This window comes from Micromys minutus (assembly GCF_963924665.1).
Source record: "Micromys minutus genome assembly, chromosome: 23".
NCBI lineage: Eukaryota > Metazoa > Chordata > Mammalia > Rodentia > Muridae > Micromys > Micromys minutus.
Genome location: NC_137958.1, coordinates 29246484 through 29263011, shown reverse-complemented (window position 1 = coordinate 29263011; position 16528 = coordinate 29246484). Strand labels below are relative to the sequence as shown.

The window sequence follows — 16528 nt, the reverse complement described above, 5'->3', positions numbered from 1 at the left end:
GAGACCGCGTGTGGGGGGTGCACACGCAGGATGCCTGCCTATCTGCAGTCTTGATGACCAGCTGCTAGGTCTCAGAAGACTTCCTGTCTCTTCTTTTTGGATGCTGGCCACAATTTACAGCTTGCCTGCCCTGCAGTTTTCCTTTGAAACTCTAATAAAATTGTCCTCTAGCCTAAAAGAAAAACCTGAGCAGTGCAGTCCTCCCTTGGTTTCTCCAGCTCTAGTCTAGCCCTTTGGTTTTGGCTCACAGCACATATGAACTATGCTGTGCTTTGTAGGACAGCAATTCTCCCAGAGTTGTCTCCCCTAAAGGTCAGCTGGTTCAGGGTAACCATTTAAACCTAAGCCTGTGAGCCCCTGGGTAGCTCTGTGTTACTCTTCACTGTAAGGGGAATTATGTAACCAAAGATTGATGTTTCTATTTAATACCATCTTGGGGGAAGCATCCCATTTCCTTTTTAAGTAGTGTAGGTGAAATATAAAAATCCAGAATAAACACACTGTAAAAATATTTTTTAATCAAAAATTAGAATATCAGCATTTAGAAAATCATTTCCAATAGTATTCACAATGAACTTTATTATACCGTATGTAAGCACAAAGATGCTTTTTCCCAACTTTGGGACTAAGAAAAAGGGTAAAAGAGTTCTGATGAAAATCATTAAGATCAATTCAAATTTCCATAAATTCCTATAGCTAGAAACATGTGACTGGGTAGATGAGGACAGAGGCAGTGGTGGGTTCCTGCCCAATTACCCCCATCATACAGCCAAACTGCACTTGAAGCATAGACAACAGGCTTCCGCCAAGCCAAAGCACACCGTCCAAGTTCTCAGCACATGGTTTGAGTTTTGAGTTTTTTGGCTATCAAACTAATGACCTTTTAGTCCCTTTCAAGACAGCTAGTCACCGGTCCCTGTCTTAGCAACAGCCAGGCCACTCTCACTGAGGCTGCTGCTGCCTCAGTAGAAGGAGGGGATGCCTATACCGCATGCAGACCAAAGGCCTGGCTGAAGCAGTCTCCCAGGAAAGGCGTGTCTACTGAGAGCAGCTGAATGCCATGGCATAAGATCAGTGTCAAGAGCCAGGGCTAAAATCACCCACCAGCTGCTTTCTGTGGGACTAAAGCAGCCAAGTTCTGCTTTGTGAGGCATACTAGTCACATTTTGGTTTAGTCCTTGATCAGAAATGTAAACTTAAGCCTGGCATGACACCATCAGTCCCAGCACTTGGGAGGCAGAAGCAGGCAGATCTCTGAGTTCAGTGACAGTCTGAACTACAGAATGAGTCCCAGGACAGCCAGGACTGCACAGTGAGATCCTGGGGTTAAAAAAAGAAAATCCAAAACTTAATGTTTTGTACCTATAAAATTATAATTCATTTTATGAGTTCCTAGAAATAAATTATGAAGAAACAGACACTACATGTTTATAATGATTTCCCTGGAATCTGCCACTTTGCCTGGGAAAATACAAATTAAATTTAGTATTTAACTTCAATTCATTCTTTTTTCACCCTGTGGTCTTCTAATCAACAGTTACTAAGCAAGGTAACATTTCCATTTCTCAAGTTGTGTTTCCACGTAAGAACTTCCTGAAGAAGTGTCTGGCATTAATTAGCTAGAGTGCAACACACCTGTCATTACAACACCCAAGGAGGATGAGGCAGGGGATCTCAGGTCAAGCTAGCCTGGGCTACCTATGAGTCCCTATCTCAAAAACTTAAAAAAATGTAAACAGAAAAATGTGTAGCATATCCTGTTATACTCTAAATATAAAAAAACTGGAAATCTGGCTTTATTTTGGGATATGTATGTATGTTCTAGGGTTAAAACTGAAGCTTTATACCTGCTAAGTAAGCATGCTCCAGGTTTGGTTTTGTAACTACAAATGGTTGGCAACCGTTTCCTTAATAGTTATTGCAGGAGTAGGTCCAACATGAGTCCATATGTAGCCCTTCTCTGGTCGGGTGGGAACTGTGGGAAATGGTGAAGACCTTGACTTGAAATACTCAGAAGGCGCGTGGCAGACAAATTCCAGGTACTCCATCTTCCTTGGAAGATCTTCCTCTGGCCCTAAGGGGCAGCCAGTGAAATGGTAAATACAGTTTTGAACACTGGTATCATTATAAAATGTTAGCATTCTTAGACATTAAGAAGAAGCACTCTTGGATGACCTACCTGATACCCTTGGAACATGTATTTCTCCATTGTCTACTTCAACTGACTGAGAAGTAATAACACTCCTACAGAGTGCTCAGCTGAGAAAGGGCCCTGAAATATCGACTATTTACGTAGTTTAAGCAGTGCCTGTACTGTTCTCAGTACTTTACATATATCCACACTTTGAATCCTTACAACTTCCTCAAGGGGTTCTATTTTTTCCAATTTTACATATAGGTACACCGAGGAAAGACAGGTTAAGGACTGGTGAAGTTTCTCAATCAGCAGGCAGGCGGCGGGGCTGTGAAACCTGGTCATGCCATGTGACATCATCTAGGCAGGGAAGCATCCGCTTTGAGGACCATGAAAAGGGAGTGAGAGGAGACTCTGATGTTCCATACAGACACAAGACAACTATTCAGTCATGTGACAAGCTTGACACGTGTGTGAACAACATGGGATGTGGGTTGCCCTTGGAGTTCTCACTAAGAGAAATGCTCCCTTTGGAATGCATGCCCGATTCAGAAAGCGTGAAAGTACAAAATAACTTTCAAAATGATATCAGCCTGTCATGTTTAAAGTCTGTCAAGAATTAGTTGTTCTCTATCTTTTGAATATCATTTCAACCATCAACAATGATTTTTTTAAAGAATAAGATATCATGCATGCTGTGTAGAAGGATGTATACTGAGAATTTACAGGTTTTAGAAATAATTGGGGAAGTTCTTTTAGAAATTGTTTCTGAGTCATTTTATAAATCACCTAGGATTCTGTGCAATTCTCTTCATACAGTTTAGGCTTGGGTCACACAAACACATCTACCTTATCCATATCATGTTAGCAGGTATCTACTGTTCTAACCGACATAACAAATGACATTCAACTATCAACTATATAAATGCCTGTGTAGTTCCTACAATGCTCTTTACTTTTTTGTACATAATGACATGTATGCCTTTTTTTATTCTGGATTGAACTTCGTTCTCAAGCCTCATTTCACATGCTGGTTGGTCTATCTTTATATGTTATGTGATGGAGATGGGACCATTACACAGGTAACTAGCGTCAAATCAAAACAAAAGAGTGGGCTCCCTCAATTCCAGATGAAGAACTACAGGCAACTAAGAAATACTGAGAGGGAATTGGTCATGGTGTTTCTTCATAGCTACAGAACAGTAACTAAGAAGCACCCCCATCTCCAAATTGGTTATCTGTTACCAAGTGGTCAGCCCTGAAATTGTATGTATAAAGTAACAATAAATGACTCTGCAAGCTGTAATTACAGTTAGGGATACACATTAATATATACAATAATTAAACAACAATAACAGAAATAGAACCATAAATTTGAGAAAGAATGGGGTGGGGTACATGAGAGGATCAGAAAAAAAAAAAGGAGAAAATATAATTGCATTTTAATTTAAAAAAATAGTGGACACCCATCTGATAAGACTGGTGTCCTTATAAGAGACAAGGGAACTCTCTTTCAGTGTGCATACACAGAAAAAAGACCATAGGAGACACAGCAAAAAACTAGTCATCTGCAAGCCCAGAAGCAAGGCCTCATACATGCTCATCTGACTTCCAACCTTCAGAACAAGCCCCACAGTCTGTAACATTTTGCTATATGACAGCTCATACAGATTAGCACATTCATTTATAATGTGCTGAGTTAACCAAATGTAAGATGCTGTGCCTTACCTATGATATATGATGCAGGATCAAACTGGTCTCTGGGACTAGCGAGGGTGGGGATGAGCCATGTCAGTGCGGCGCTCTTCTCACAATACTGGTCCTGAATAAAGCCCCTGATCTGAGCATAGTACGGCTTCCCATCTTGCTCATCAATCACAGAAACAACATCACCAATTTGGTAATATACTCCCTGGAGGAAACAGGACACTTTTGTATTTAAAATAGTAACGGGTAACAGCCTTCATTCATCAGCAAATTTTCAAAATAATAAAGTCTGAATATCAATGTTTGACGACATGTTGATGTTTGTTTCCCTTCTGAATGAAAAACAATTACATAATATATGACATTTTACAATTGGGAAATAGTTCTTTATAAAAATTCTTTGATTTTTATACCATGAAAGAACTGTCTACTTCTAAAAGAAAGACTCCATTTTTAAGAATAGTTTTGAATTCACAGTAAGATCATGAAATTTCCTCTAGTTCCTTTACCTGGCACACACACAGAATTCTTTGCTATACGTGTCTCCACTATCAGAGTGAAACACGGTAACTGACAAACCTACACATCACATCACGATGACGCAAACATCATAAATTAACCTTAGTTACATTGGTGCTATTTAATCTGGGGGTTTGGAATATGTACAACACTATGATCATATCATTGAGTAGTTCCACTGGCCTAAAAACCCTCTACACTATTCCTACTTTTTTTTTTTTTAACACTCATTAAGCTGTAGAAAAGTTAAATGACTTGTTGCTCAAGTCCACACAAGGCAAAAACTATAAACTATGTGCCTACATTACCTAGCCCAGTGGCTTTCCTGTACTACCTTAAAAAAAAAAAAATCAGCATTTGCTCGGTGAGACTAGATTCTAAACATTGCCCTTTCCAGTTGTCTCTTCAAAGAAAATAGATGTGGTAAGTCAAAAGAAATGATGAAAAACCTTTTTATTATAATCAGCATTCAGGATGTGATACCATATTTCCCAGACCCCTTGACAACTCTCTCCTCCACGGTCTTCTGTTTTACATCTTCTCAACAATAGAATGACATCATTTTCTGTTCTACTTTATACCCAATTAACTAATATGTATAATTCCAGTACTGAATTCTCCCTATGTTTCTGCTATCCATCCCAGGTCCTCCTCCCTGGATCTTGAGATGGAAAAATTTCGCCTTTGAATATTCATAATGGTTGATCTTTAAGACATGTAAAATTTCCATATATGTGGATGCAGTCTTCAATGGGTCATATAGTCCTTAACTGTAGGAACTATGTGTATTTTACTTGAAACAGGGCTTCTGTAGCAGCCAAAGATACTAATTATCTATCTATCTATCTATCTATCTATCTATCTATCTATCTATCTATCTATAGATTAACCATAAAAATGATTATGAGTAAATACTTTCAGTAATTCAGTGGCAACATGGGCATCTGGTAGACCAAGAGTTTCTCCTAGTGGATGCTTCTGCATGTATCTGAGGTGACTCACACCTGCATTACAATGAATGTGTACTGTTATTGCAGGCTACAGTCTACTTACTAGTCTATACCCTTTATCAGCTGGTCCTTTCCTGCTCCTACTACTCCAAGGCTGCCTAAGTTACTGTCAGATAAAGTCTGTGTTTGTTATCTCCTACGTTCACGTATGTAGTTTCTCCCAAATTACCGTGTTTGGTTTTCATTGGTGCTCAGATGTGCTTAATATGAATCACACATATGAAACTGTAAAAATAAAACAGCAATGCAAAGAGACAAGGTCTTAGAGAAGTTTCCATGGCAAGTACACCTAGCCCATGAGGAGTGTATAAGCAGTCTTCCCTTAACTGTGGAGATACAATGTAATACACTAGTCAGTACCTGAAACCTAGAACACTGCTACTCTATGAGTTTAATTATAATTTGAGTAAGAGATTAATAGCCATAGATAACAAATAGAATAATTAGTAATAAAACAGAACAACTGAAAGTGCACACAAGGAAAGACTAATAGAAATATCTAACAAACATCACGAAGACACTTATGTAAGCAGTTTGCATTTGCTGGCAGCAAAGGAGGCGAACACAATACGTCCAGGAACACTGGATTGGGAAAGGTCACTCTAACTAATGCAGCGCGCCGATGCAGGTGCCACAGAGGCCAAAGGAACTGCAGTACAGACGTCTGTGATTGGTTGGATGAACATGTTGGGAACTGCATTCGGATCCTGAGACAGCGGTGTGTACTCTTCACCACTGCGCCACCTCTCCAGTCCCTCCCTCTCATGTTAGCTTGAAGCTCACACTGGCCTCTTGAACTTGCCACCATGATGTCGGCTCTGCTGTCAGACTGAGCACAATATTGGCTCTCTGCAACATTACTTGACTATTTTGCTGTACTTTGATTTTACTAGATAGCAATAGACTGATCCTTGTGATAACACGTCTCACATGCTTTTCCATAGCCACACACACAGACATCACTGTATGCTAAAACTGTTATCTTCTAACTATGAACTGCTAGAGAAGTTCTACAAATATGAAGCTATGGTGATGACCATTTGTATTATCCACTGACTAGTAACCTTGCTATATATTTAACATGTGTAATATCAGGAAGTAATTGCTACTTACAAATTTATTTTACAGATGAAGAAACATTAGAGATTAGCAACATAATCACCTGCAAAGCAATGAAGCCAAGATCTACTCAGGTTCTGGCACCAGACTGCCTTACTCCATGACTTACCATAATATCTTTGACAAGCTAATTCATGTCTATATGAGTCAATGTCCTTATCCATAAAACGAGGAAAACAGTAACACTCGGCTCACTGCCTGACCCACAGGATGCATGCTTGTGTGTGCAAGATGTTTGTGTATGTGAATATACATACACACATGCATCACGTGTACACACACACACTCAACTATATCTTATGATTAACAGTTAACCATACATGAGATCTAGAAATATAAGAGAAACTCTGGCCTGTGACAGACTTTTCTTTTTCCTACCACATGTGGACTAACAAAAGCACACTCAAAGGTCATAACCCGTTTGAGTGCCAAAAACGGTTTGGTCCAGTTGTGTCAGATATTAAGTCCTGAATTACCATTGCCTCCTGCATGACTGTTTAATGACTGCTGCCTATACCAGGCCTGCCAGCCTTAGAGATTATCTATGTTCTTTTGTCTTCCAATTTAAAAGTAATGAGATGGCACATCTCTCACTGAAGTCATAGCTGTCTGTATGCTGTGGCCCAAAGGAAGACCTTACTTTATCAACCAAAGTTTGGAGAGTGAACTAGAAAACAAGGGAACTAAGAATACTATTAAGTTCAGTCGCATACTCCCTCAACTTGATTTACAAGGCTTATTTTTATTATGTAAAGAACTGTATTCGACAAACACACCCTTATTGTGAATTTTTGCCCTTAGTACTCTAGTGCTTCTGGTAGGCACAGATATTGTGAGGCTGCCCGTTTGCCCGTCCTGCAGACTGTGTGCCAATCTACATACTAATCATACTATAACTGGATTTATATAGTCTGCATATAAAATTGATATTTCAAATACAGAAAGTCTGATATAAACTGATATATCCCTGGAAAAAAATATTCCCTAGACTCAGCAAACTCTTAATATGCTTTTATTTCTTTGTTTCTACGTGTACAGCTGTTTTGATTGCAGGTACGTTTGTATACCATGTGTGTTTTGGGTCCACAGATTTCCCCTCCCTCCACTCCTCCCAACTGTGCCCCTTCCATCAAACTCCCCTTCTCCCCTAGATACACTCCCTGTCTGTTTCCCTTCAGAAAAGAGCAGGCTTTCAAGGGTTAATAACCAAACAAGACAAAACGAGATAAAGTAAGACAAGGCAAACCCCTCATATCAAAGCTGGACAAGGCAACTCAATAGGAAGAAATGAGTCCCTAAAGCAGGCAAAAGACTCAGAGACAGCCACTCCCTCTGTTAGGAATCCCACAGAACACCAAGCTAACAGCACAACACACACACACAGAAGACCTGATGCCTACTGCCATTATTGTCTTGCTCCTGCTTTAAGGCAGCATCACACCAGTCAGAGACTTTTCCTGCAGTGTTTCAGTAGTGTAGGCTACAACGAGCCCAGCTGCTCTTTCTCAGTGGCTCCAGAGGCTTACCTTGTAGAAGATTGACTCCGCAGTGACTATGGTAGAAACAGATTCAGGAGCTTTGATAGGCTACAAGAAAACAGATGCAAAACATTTGTGTACCTATAGATTATGTATGGGCATTTTCCCATCTACATGAGAATTATCTAATTTGAAAACAACAAAACACTGTTATTTGGTGACAGAAACTATACAACACACACACACACACACACACACACACACACACACACACACACACACAATGTGAAACAGGTAAATATTTCCACTAGTTTTGCTACTAGTAATTTAAAAAATGCTGAAAAACAACAGGTGAAGTTTCTGATTGTTCTGCTAGGCACTAACACCCACAAAGCTCTCTACTGCTCCAGTAGACATTAACATCCCAAGTATAGAAACACAGTGGTTCTAAAAGTCTGAGCATGACAGGATATAAATTATAAAAATTGTACAGGTAAATATTAAATGAATAATTTTGTTGCAAGCCTGATCTCTTCGGGTTCTTTGCCACACTGTACTACCATTAAAATCCCTTTTTAGAACTGCAACACAAACCTCATCACAACATAAAACTGGCCTCTCCTCTGACTCTGTGCCATTCTACAAGAATGGATATGCAGAAAAACTGATAATGAAGTAACCGAAGAGAATATAGTCTGAGCCTGACATTCAAGCCTGACCGCCTAAGCTGGGCACTGGGAACCAGAGCAGGAGGGTCAGCTCCTGAAACCTGTCCTGCCCTCCACGTATGTACCTCAGCATATGCACCTGCACACATATGTACTCAGTAAAAAATACATCTAAACAGAAATCAAAGAAAACAATTAGGGCTGGGAGAGGCTCAGTGGTTGAGAGCAGTTGCTAGCATCTGAGGGTACCTGGTACAAACATTCAGGCAAAACACTCATACACATAAGATAAAAATAAATATTCAAATAAGTCTACAATCTTTATGACTCTTCTCCTGGGCCTTTTTTACAAATGAGTACATGCCTACTTTAGAAAGGTGTTTACTGGCAGGTAAATACTTTTGGAATTAACCAAGAATTACCAAGCTGAGATGCACAAAACAAAATACCCACAATATCATTCACTGTCCCAAACATACAAAAAACAGAACAACAACAACAAAAAATCTTTACCACAACAGACCCTACCATGAGACTTAAAAACAATAAGACTTCATACATAAGGTTTAAGAAATGTTTTGGATTTATAATCACCAAATTCATCATGAGCCAATAGATACATTTTTTCCCCCAGGGCTATCATAACAAATAAGGTATTGATGAATTGTTATTTGCCTTGCTCTTTAAAAGACAGAAAAAAGTTTTCTTTCTGTTTTCCAAGACAAGGTTTCTCTGTATAGCCCTGGCTGTCCTGAAGTGCATTCTGTAGATAAGGCTGGCCTCAAACTCAGAGATGGGGTGTACCTGTCTTCTGAGTATAGAAATGAAAGGCATGATCACTGCCATAACTTCATGAAATCGTCAATGAACAAATTTAATCAATTTACAAAAGAACCACAATTTCTCTTTTCATAGAGAATGTGCACACTGAACTAAACTACACATCATTTCTCTTAGACTCATTTTTTTTTTATATTTTCCAGAAGAAAAAATAAAAAGTGAAGAGGGAAAAAAAAAAAGCAGAGAAACTGCTTTCCTGACGTCAGAAATTGCAAGTGCCTTACTACAGAGCTCGTCTTTTGAAAACCTTGCCTTCCCTTCAGAATAATACATAAGTGCTCCCAAGAGGTACACTGTATTCAGTAACGAATAGAGAAAGCAGTGGCAAATCCCACCACACCCACAGAGTCCTATGAGGAAACACAATGTCCATGATCATCTTACATTTTTTAACTTGAAAATATGTCTTCTCCCTTTTCCTTTAGTGGAAACTTTCTTTTCAGCAGCTGGAGCAGATTTGTACTTGGTGTTTCTGAGCCGAGCGGACCTTCTGTGAATTTCTTGCTTACTCTGTTACATAATTTAGAGAAAAAGAACTCAGAACTGCAGGAGAGAAGCCAATATAACAATCTCACAAAGTTCAGAGATGTGCAGTTTGTCAAACTCTGCATGGCCTCCCAAGAGGTGGCGCAGCAGCTTTCCAGAGGGAAGAGGACAGGAGTGGGTAGAGGTCAAGGAGGGAACTGTTTCTTTTTCATTTACTGAGCTTATCGCACAGGTAAAATATCTATTTTACCAACCCCCCCCCCAAGGTTTCCTTCATATCTCCTAACAGAATTCTAATGCTGTCATTTTAAACAACCTAACAATTTACTGGCATAACAAGGACTTAATGGGTACAACCCAATGGCTGACCCCGTGTGTTCGGGACAGATTCTGCGGCTTGTCACGCACCGCCCTGTCTACCACAGGAAGCTCTTCTCCCCGGGCGGGAGAGGCCGAGGGCTCACCTGCTTGCCGCCCCCGCCCCCGTTGCTCTGCGAAGGGCCGGCCGAGGTGGTGGCGAAGGTGGCGGTGCCGAAGCCGCCGCCGCCCCCGGTCCCGCCCGCCACTCCCGCACCGCCGCCCCCGCCGCCCCGGCCGGAGCAGTGATGACAGAGGATCTCGCCCTGTGGACTCTTCTTCCACATGGAGGACGACGTGGTCTTGCACATGCTGCAGGTGGGTTTCAGGCCCAGCGGCATGGTGGCCGGCTCGGGCGGCCCCCGCGGGCGCAGCGACACGGGAATGGCGGCCGTCTGCACGGGCCGCCCAGGGGTCGGCCCGCCACCTCGGCGACTGGAAGAGCAAGGTCTGAGGTGCTGAGCCGCCCGCGCCGAGGCCCAGCGCCCGCCGCTGGACCCTGGAGGCGGGAAGCGGGCTCCAGCAGCCCGGGCCCCAGCTCTGGAGCTGGGCCGCCCGCGGGGCACGCAGGCCCGACACTCGGCCCGGCCTCCCGGGAAAGCCAGCTCGGGCCCAGGGGACGTTACCCAGGGCGGACCGGGCCGCCGGGGTCCCGAGGGCGACCAAAACCCTACCTCCGCCCACCTGGGCTTCCGGGGATGGGCGGGGCTCCCTGCGCGGGGCGGGGCGGAGTAAGCCAGGGTAGCTGACCTAGGCCTCTGGGCTCCGGAAGCCCCTCCTACTGGCCGGAAGTGGCCCTGTCAGAATTACTATTGGCTGTCACTCTTCTGAGTTTATAACTGGCTGAGGGGGGTGCGGAGGGGTGGGAGGCGGACCAATATAAGATTTTTCTTTAAAAGTGAATTTCAAATGAGTAGTGAGAGTAGCCCATGTAATACTTGTTATCTGACATTCACATATACCCGAGTACCCTGAGTTTTTATTTGATAAAATTAGCCGTATTGATCAGGACCCATTTACACTATTTATTTATTCATTCATTTATTCATTCATTTATTCATTTATCTTACTTTGAGGGCTGGGGAGGTGACCTGATGGATAAAGTTCTTTTGGCACAAGCTTATAGCCCGAGTTTGATCCCCAGTACCCACGTAAAAAGCTAGGTGTGTTAGGGCTGGAGAAACAGCTAAGACTAGATCCAGTATTAGCACCTACACTATCTATGAAACTTACTTTTAACATTCTTGCTTGACATACTACTTAATTTTACAATAAAGCGTTCTTGAAACATGCTCCCCCACCCCCACAATTGAGGATCTAAGAATTTCCTGCACTTAGAACATTCGGACAAAAAGAGCTGCAACACCAGTGCGGACCGGGGAGATTAATTCGTCAATGATTTATTTGACTTGGGCCACAGCTGTGCACTGAATACTGTATGTGAGGAATTTATGAGTTAGTCAGGTAGGAAATCAGCAGTGTACAGAATTCCTATCAATTATTTCTCATGAGTTATACTATAATTAAAACAACATTACAGCTTTGTATTACATGGATGGATTCAGAGCTGGGATATTTATATCTTATATGACTTCACACCAACTTGTTTGCACAAAGAGCAAGCAACACATTATACCTTCCTAACGTTTAAAATAAGGCATACTAGCATAAAGGACTTCCAAAGACGATTATTGGAGACTGCATTGAACACTATAATTATGGGTGATTGCTGGGCAACATTTAAATCTGGATTTAAATCACTGCAAAACTAGCAGTTCTCTGAGAGAACCATTAGCAAAAGCAGATGCAATGTACCTTTCACCTGGAAAGGAGCCGTGTGTCATTTTGAGAGACCGCAGCCTGAACATTGCCAATGATTATCAAAGTCTAAAGCTCCCTGGAAAACTTGCACGAGGAATGAAGGAAATCCTAAGTACTAGTTACAGGTAAGTAAAGTTTTTGTCGAACAACTGTATGTTCAGTGGAGTTTTGCTCTGTATGTGGTATATGTGAATATGTTCATATGTGCATGTCTGTGTCTGAGCACACATGAGTGGATGTGCATATCTAAGCATGTGTACAGAGGATAGGGGCTGAACACTGGGGGTCTCAATCAATTTCTACCTTTTTTTTTTTTTTTTTACAGTCTTTCCCTGAACTCAGCTTTCTAATTAACCAACATAGACTGACTCAACCGGCCCAGAAATCCTGTGTCCAAGTTCACCAAGTCCTAATCACCATGCCTTTTAACTGGATACTGAGAACCCAGATCCAGGCCCCCAAGCACCTTACTGACTGTACTATCTCCCTAGCCACTTTTTGGATTTTTTTTGAAACAGGATCTTACTCCATCCCATGCTGTTCTGGCACACACTACATAGTCCAGGCTTCAAGCCTGAAGTGATTCCATTGCAGGCCTCCAAAGTGTGGAGATCGCAGGTGGGAACCCCCTCATCTCACACAGCTGGGCCATTTCAGCTTGGATTTAAAAGGTGAGGTTCCGTCTTGCGTTTTCTTAGGAACTCATGATAAGATTGTAGATATCTACATGATTTGGAGACACGGGGTTTATGCTGAGCATCCAGCTTGGAATTTTAGAAAGTCCCTAGAGTAAATGTGAACAGTGGTTCTAACAGCAGATAAATGAAGATGAGACAGACGCTCTGTAGATGAGACAGAGAGTCTGTGACCTGCCAGCCCAGGGTCTCAGCTAGAGGTTGGATTTTTACTTCCTGTTACTCAAACCTGGCTTCATAGACAGTATGCCTTTTTCTCCTTTTCTCATTTATTCTTATACAATACACCCAAACCTCAGCTTCACTCCTTCTAGTTTTGCTCCCCAACCTCTCCCCCCAGATCCCCTCAGAAAAGAGCAGACCTCCCAGCGATATCAGTTGAACCAGCACATAACAAGTTACAATAGGACTGGCACAAACCCTCTCATCAAGGCTGAAGAATGTGGGAATGTCCTGGGGAAGATGGAGGAAGGGAGCTGGGGTGGGTCTCTGGCAGTATAGGGGAGTGGGGCTGAAAAGATAGAACTGTAAGGTGCCACAGCTTAACAGCGTTTGAAAACAAAAGCATGATAAATCTTGGGACTGCAACAAATGAGGTAGGACTGGTAAACTATCCAGATGCAGGACACTCATGGCAGATATGGTTCCAAATCTTACACTAGGGGAAGATACGGCTCCAAATCTTACTTAGGTTTTGCTTGCATCTGGTGATAAGAGTACAGGCCTCCATCTCTTCTGGCACAAGGACAGATGACATCCTTCACAAGGCAAGCTTCACTTACTGCTCAGGGCAGCAAGGGGAAAGTCAAGGAGTCAGCTGGAGCGTCCCTGCATCTCTTGTTGCTCCATGGCTTTCAGAGGAAAGCACTGGAGTCAGTGCTCTAAAGTAGCCAGTTTGTTGGGAAGTGGGAGTGGACCCCTGCCTCCAGTGCTGCAGAGAAGAAACTTCCAGTACTGTTTCCTGTGGGGTGTTGCTGTAGATGATTGCACAAGAGAATTAAAGGAATGATGTCAGAGAACATGACCATGTTTTGAAGCAAAATGAGTCATAAAGGGGAGGGAAGACATCAAGATGGTATTTAAACAGGAGATGTCAAGATAAGTTTCTGTTTAAATATTTTCTATAACATTTCAAATTGTATAATCACAGGCACATATTATAGTCATATGTGTTTACTGTAATATTAATAATACCTATCTAGTCAACCATAGTTTAACATCATGAAACGTCAGGGGCTGCTTCCTCCAATTATGATTTATCACTGTAGTTGGTAATGAAATAAGTAAAACCACATCAAAATACAATTAATTAGCTGGATAAAAAATTAAACAGAATAATGCTCACTATTGGCACAGATATAGAGCATCTGAAAGCCACACAGATGTGAAGGGTAAGAAAACTGCCTAGCAGTAAAGTTGATGGTGTAAGACCTAAATCGAGTCTTATCTATTTGAAGCTCTCATGAATGAGATGAGAGATCGGGATCGATGCAAAAGCAAGAGGTTTATTAGTCCAGTGCACTGGGGTGTCCTACATCCAGAGAGAGGTGACCCCGAAAGGCTATTACAAGCAGTTTTTATACTTTTAAGGGGTACAGGTTACATCAGCAAGGTTATAATTTAAATTCATAGGCTAAGAATATTGATTTTTTAATCTATTGGCTAGCAAGCATGTGACAGGCATTCAAACTCTATCTGGGGCCAGAGGGTCAGTACATTCTGCAGTTTCTCAATATCCCTGCTCTTCTCTAGAACTGTGGGTGGAGAATGGAGCTTGGCCTAGCCTTGACCTGAAGCTGTGGTTGTAAGACTGGTGAAAGCTCCTAGGGTCCTTCACTGGCTTGTAGCTTGTTCCTAATCTGCTATGTCATCATTGTCATAAAACAAGAATCCACATTTCATGGTTAATTTTGAATGTCAATTTGACTGGATTAAGAACCACAGGGGACATTAATGAAGCCCACCTTTGGGTGTATCTGTGAAGACTTCTCCAGAGAAGATTAAATTTGGGGTGAAGACCTGCCCTAATGTGGGCAGCAGTACACCCAGCCTTATCATGAGTGTAAGGGAAATACTTCTTTTTTTTCTCCCCATCTTAACAGGAGTGAGCAAATTCCTGTGGCCATAGGCAAATGTTGCTCCTGTCACCATGCTGAAAACAACAAAAACAGCAACAAAACAAGTTGACATCACTGCCTCTAGGTATGGTGGAAGTGAAGATTTATTGTAGATATGAGGAAGAGCACACACAGAGGATTCTGGAAGGGTTTAGAATTAACTGGACCATGAAGGGATGGGAGTGGGGAGAGAGGAAATCAAGAGCCAAGAAGCCGGACAAATAGCTAGGTTATAGAAGAAAGACTCTTGGGGAAGGGAAATAGATCAGGGATATAAGAAGTTAAGAGTAGGGGGTGGGTAGGGGTGAACTTTACTGAGGAGACAGTGTAACTGGTTATCATTGTCTGCTTTGGTATGTTAAATAGACAGCCCAGTTAGCCATTTGTTTCTTTGAGACCCAGTGTATGCCTTCCCACATAAAGGATTCTTTCCACAACCTAGAGCTCGGGCCAGAATGAACCCTTTTCCTTCTGTCAGGCATTTGTCATAGAAAGACAAGGAACTACTACTTCTTAACACAAGCAGGCATCTGATGGCCTCTTAAATCTGACCCAGTGCAACATTTTTTAGCTTGGGTCCTTCAGGAAGTACTGAGTCTCTGGCCCAAGGTTTAGTAGGGAGAGTGTTGGGGATCAACTCTGTGGAAGAGAGCTCACAGTGTTAGGAAGGAGGTAAAGCTGGGCTGAAAGTCAGGGTCGGCAAAGCCTTAGCTAACTACACAGGAATTTCTGAAACCACAACTGTAAGGGTCCATGAATGATACCCCAGACTTAAAAGGTAGTATTTAAAGGCAAATAGTGTTTTATTCTGCAGAAGGCCAGCATGCTGGGGTCTCCCATTACCAAGATAGAGAGACAACCAAGTGAGCTCGCAGGTCTGATTTAAAATACATTAGAATTCTAGGGAAGGTGATCTTTATCTTGCTCTATTTCTACGGACATTCCAGAACAAGTGAGGGCTGGAAACTGTTGCTGGGGATGTAGCTGAGGAAGTCAGGAAACTGCTGGTGACCTACTGTCTTTGCCTCAGGCCAAATGACTGGGCAGCTTCTGAGATCTAGACTTGTTCAGTTCATGGAAACAGAATCTTGGGCCTTGTCTCCATAATTGCCAATTGGAAGCCTGTCCTGGAGTCAGCCTAGCCTTCTCAAACGATTCTTCAGGGTTAGTCTGACTTGTTTTCAGTTCCTACTGGGAGTTTGAACACTGCACCATAGCATCACCTGTAGTCTTCCTGGAGCTACTTGTAAATATACACAAACACACAAATGATCAGGGGCTAGCTCTCAGAAGGTAATAAGTAAAAGAGCCCATATTCAAAATGTCAGGTTGTTGACATATTTCACCAGGAGATCATTGGCTGGGTTTTGAAGGAAGAGTAAAGGTTAAAATGGCAAAGTCTACTACATCAGGGAGAATGAATAAGAGGACATGCAATGGGGTATGAGACTGCCAAACAAACAAACAACAACAACAGCAAACTGATAGGAGTCCATGTTAGCAGGCTGGCTTGCTGGCTTCTGTGAACCTCTCCTGGGGAATGGCTAGAGTTTGTTGCCCCTTTGCCTATCTTTACT

At 42.1% G+C, this 16528-nt stretch overlaps 1 protein-coding gene across 1 annotated transcript; it reads right to left on the bottom strand.

The window, feature by feature from the left end:
* Positions 1 to 496: 496 nt before the first annotated feature.
* On the bottom strand, positions 497 to 11009 carry GATAD1 (GATA zinc finger domain containing 1). The gene is made up of 5 exons (XM_080936467.1): positions 10426 to 11009; positions 9860 to 9985; positions 8016 to 8075; positions 3863 to 4046; positions 497 to 2074 (listed from the first exon to the last, which is right to left on the bottom strand). Exons 1-5 carry the CDS (start codon positions 10657 to 10659, stop codon positions 1884 to 1886), a joined length of 795 nt encoding a protein of 264 aa, XP_080792593.1. The 5' UTR covers positions 10660 to 11009; the 3' UTR covers positions 497 to 1883.
* Between the last annotated feature and the right edge of the window lie 5519 nt (positions 11010 to 16528).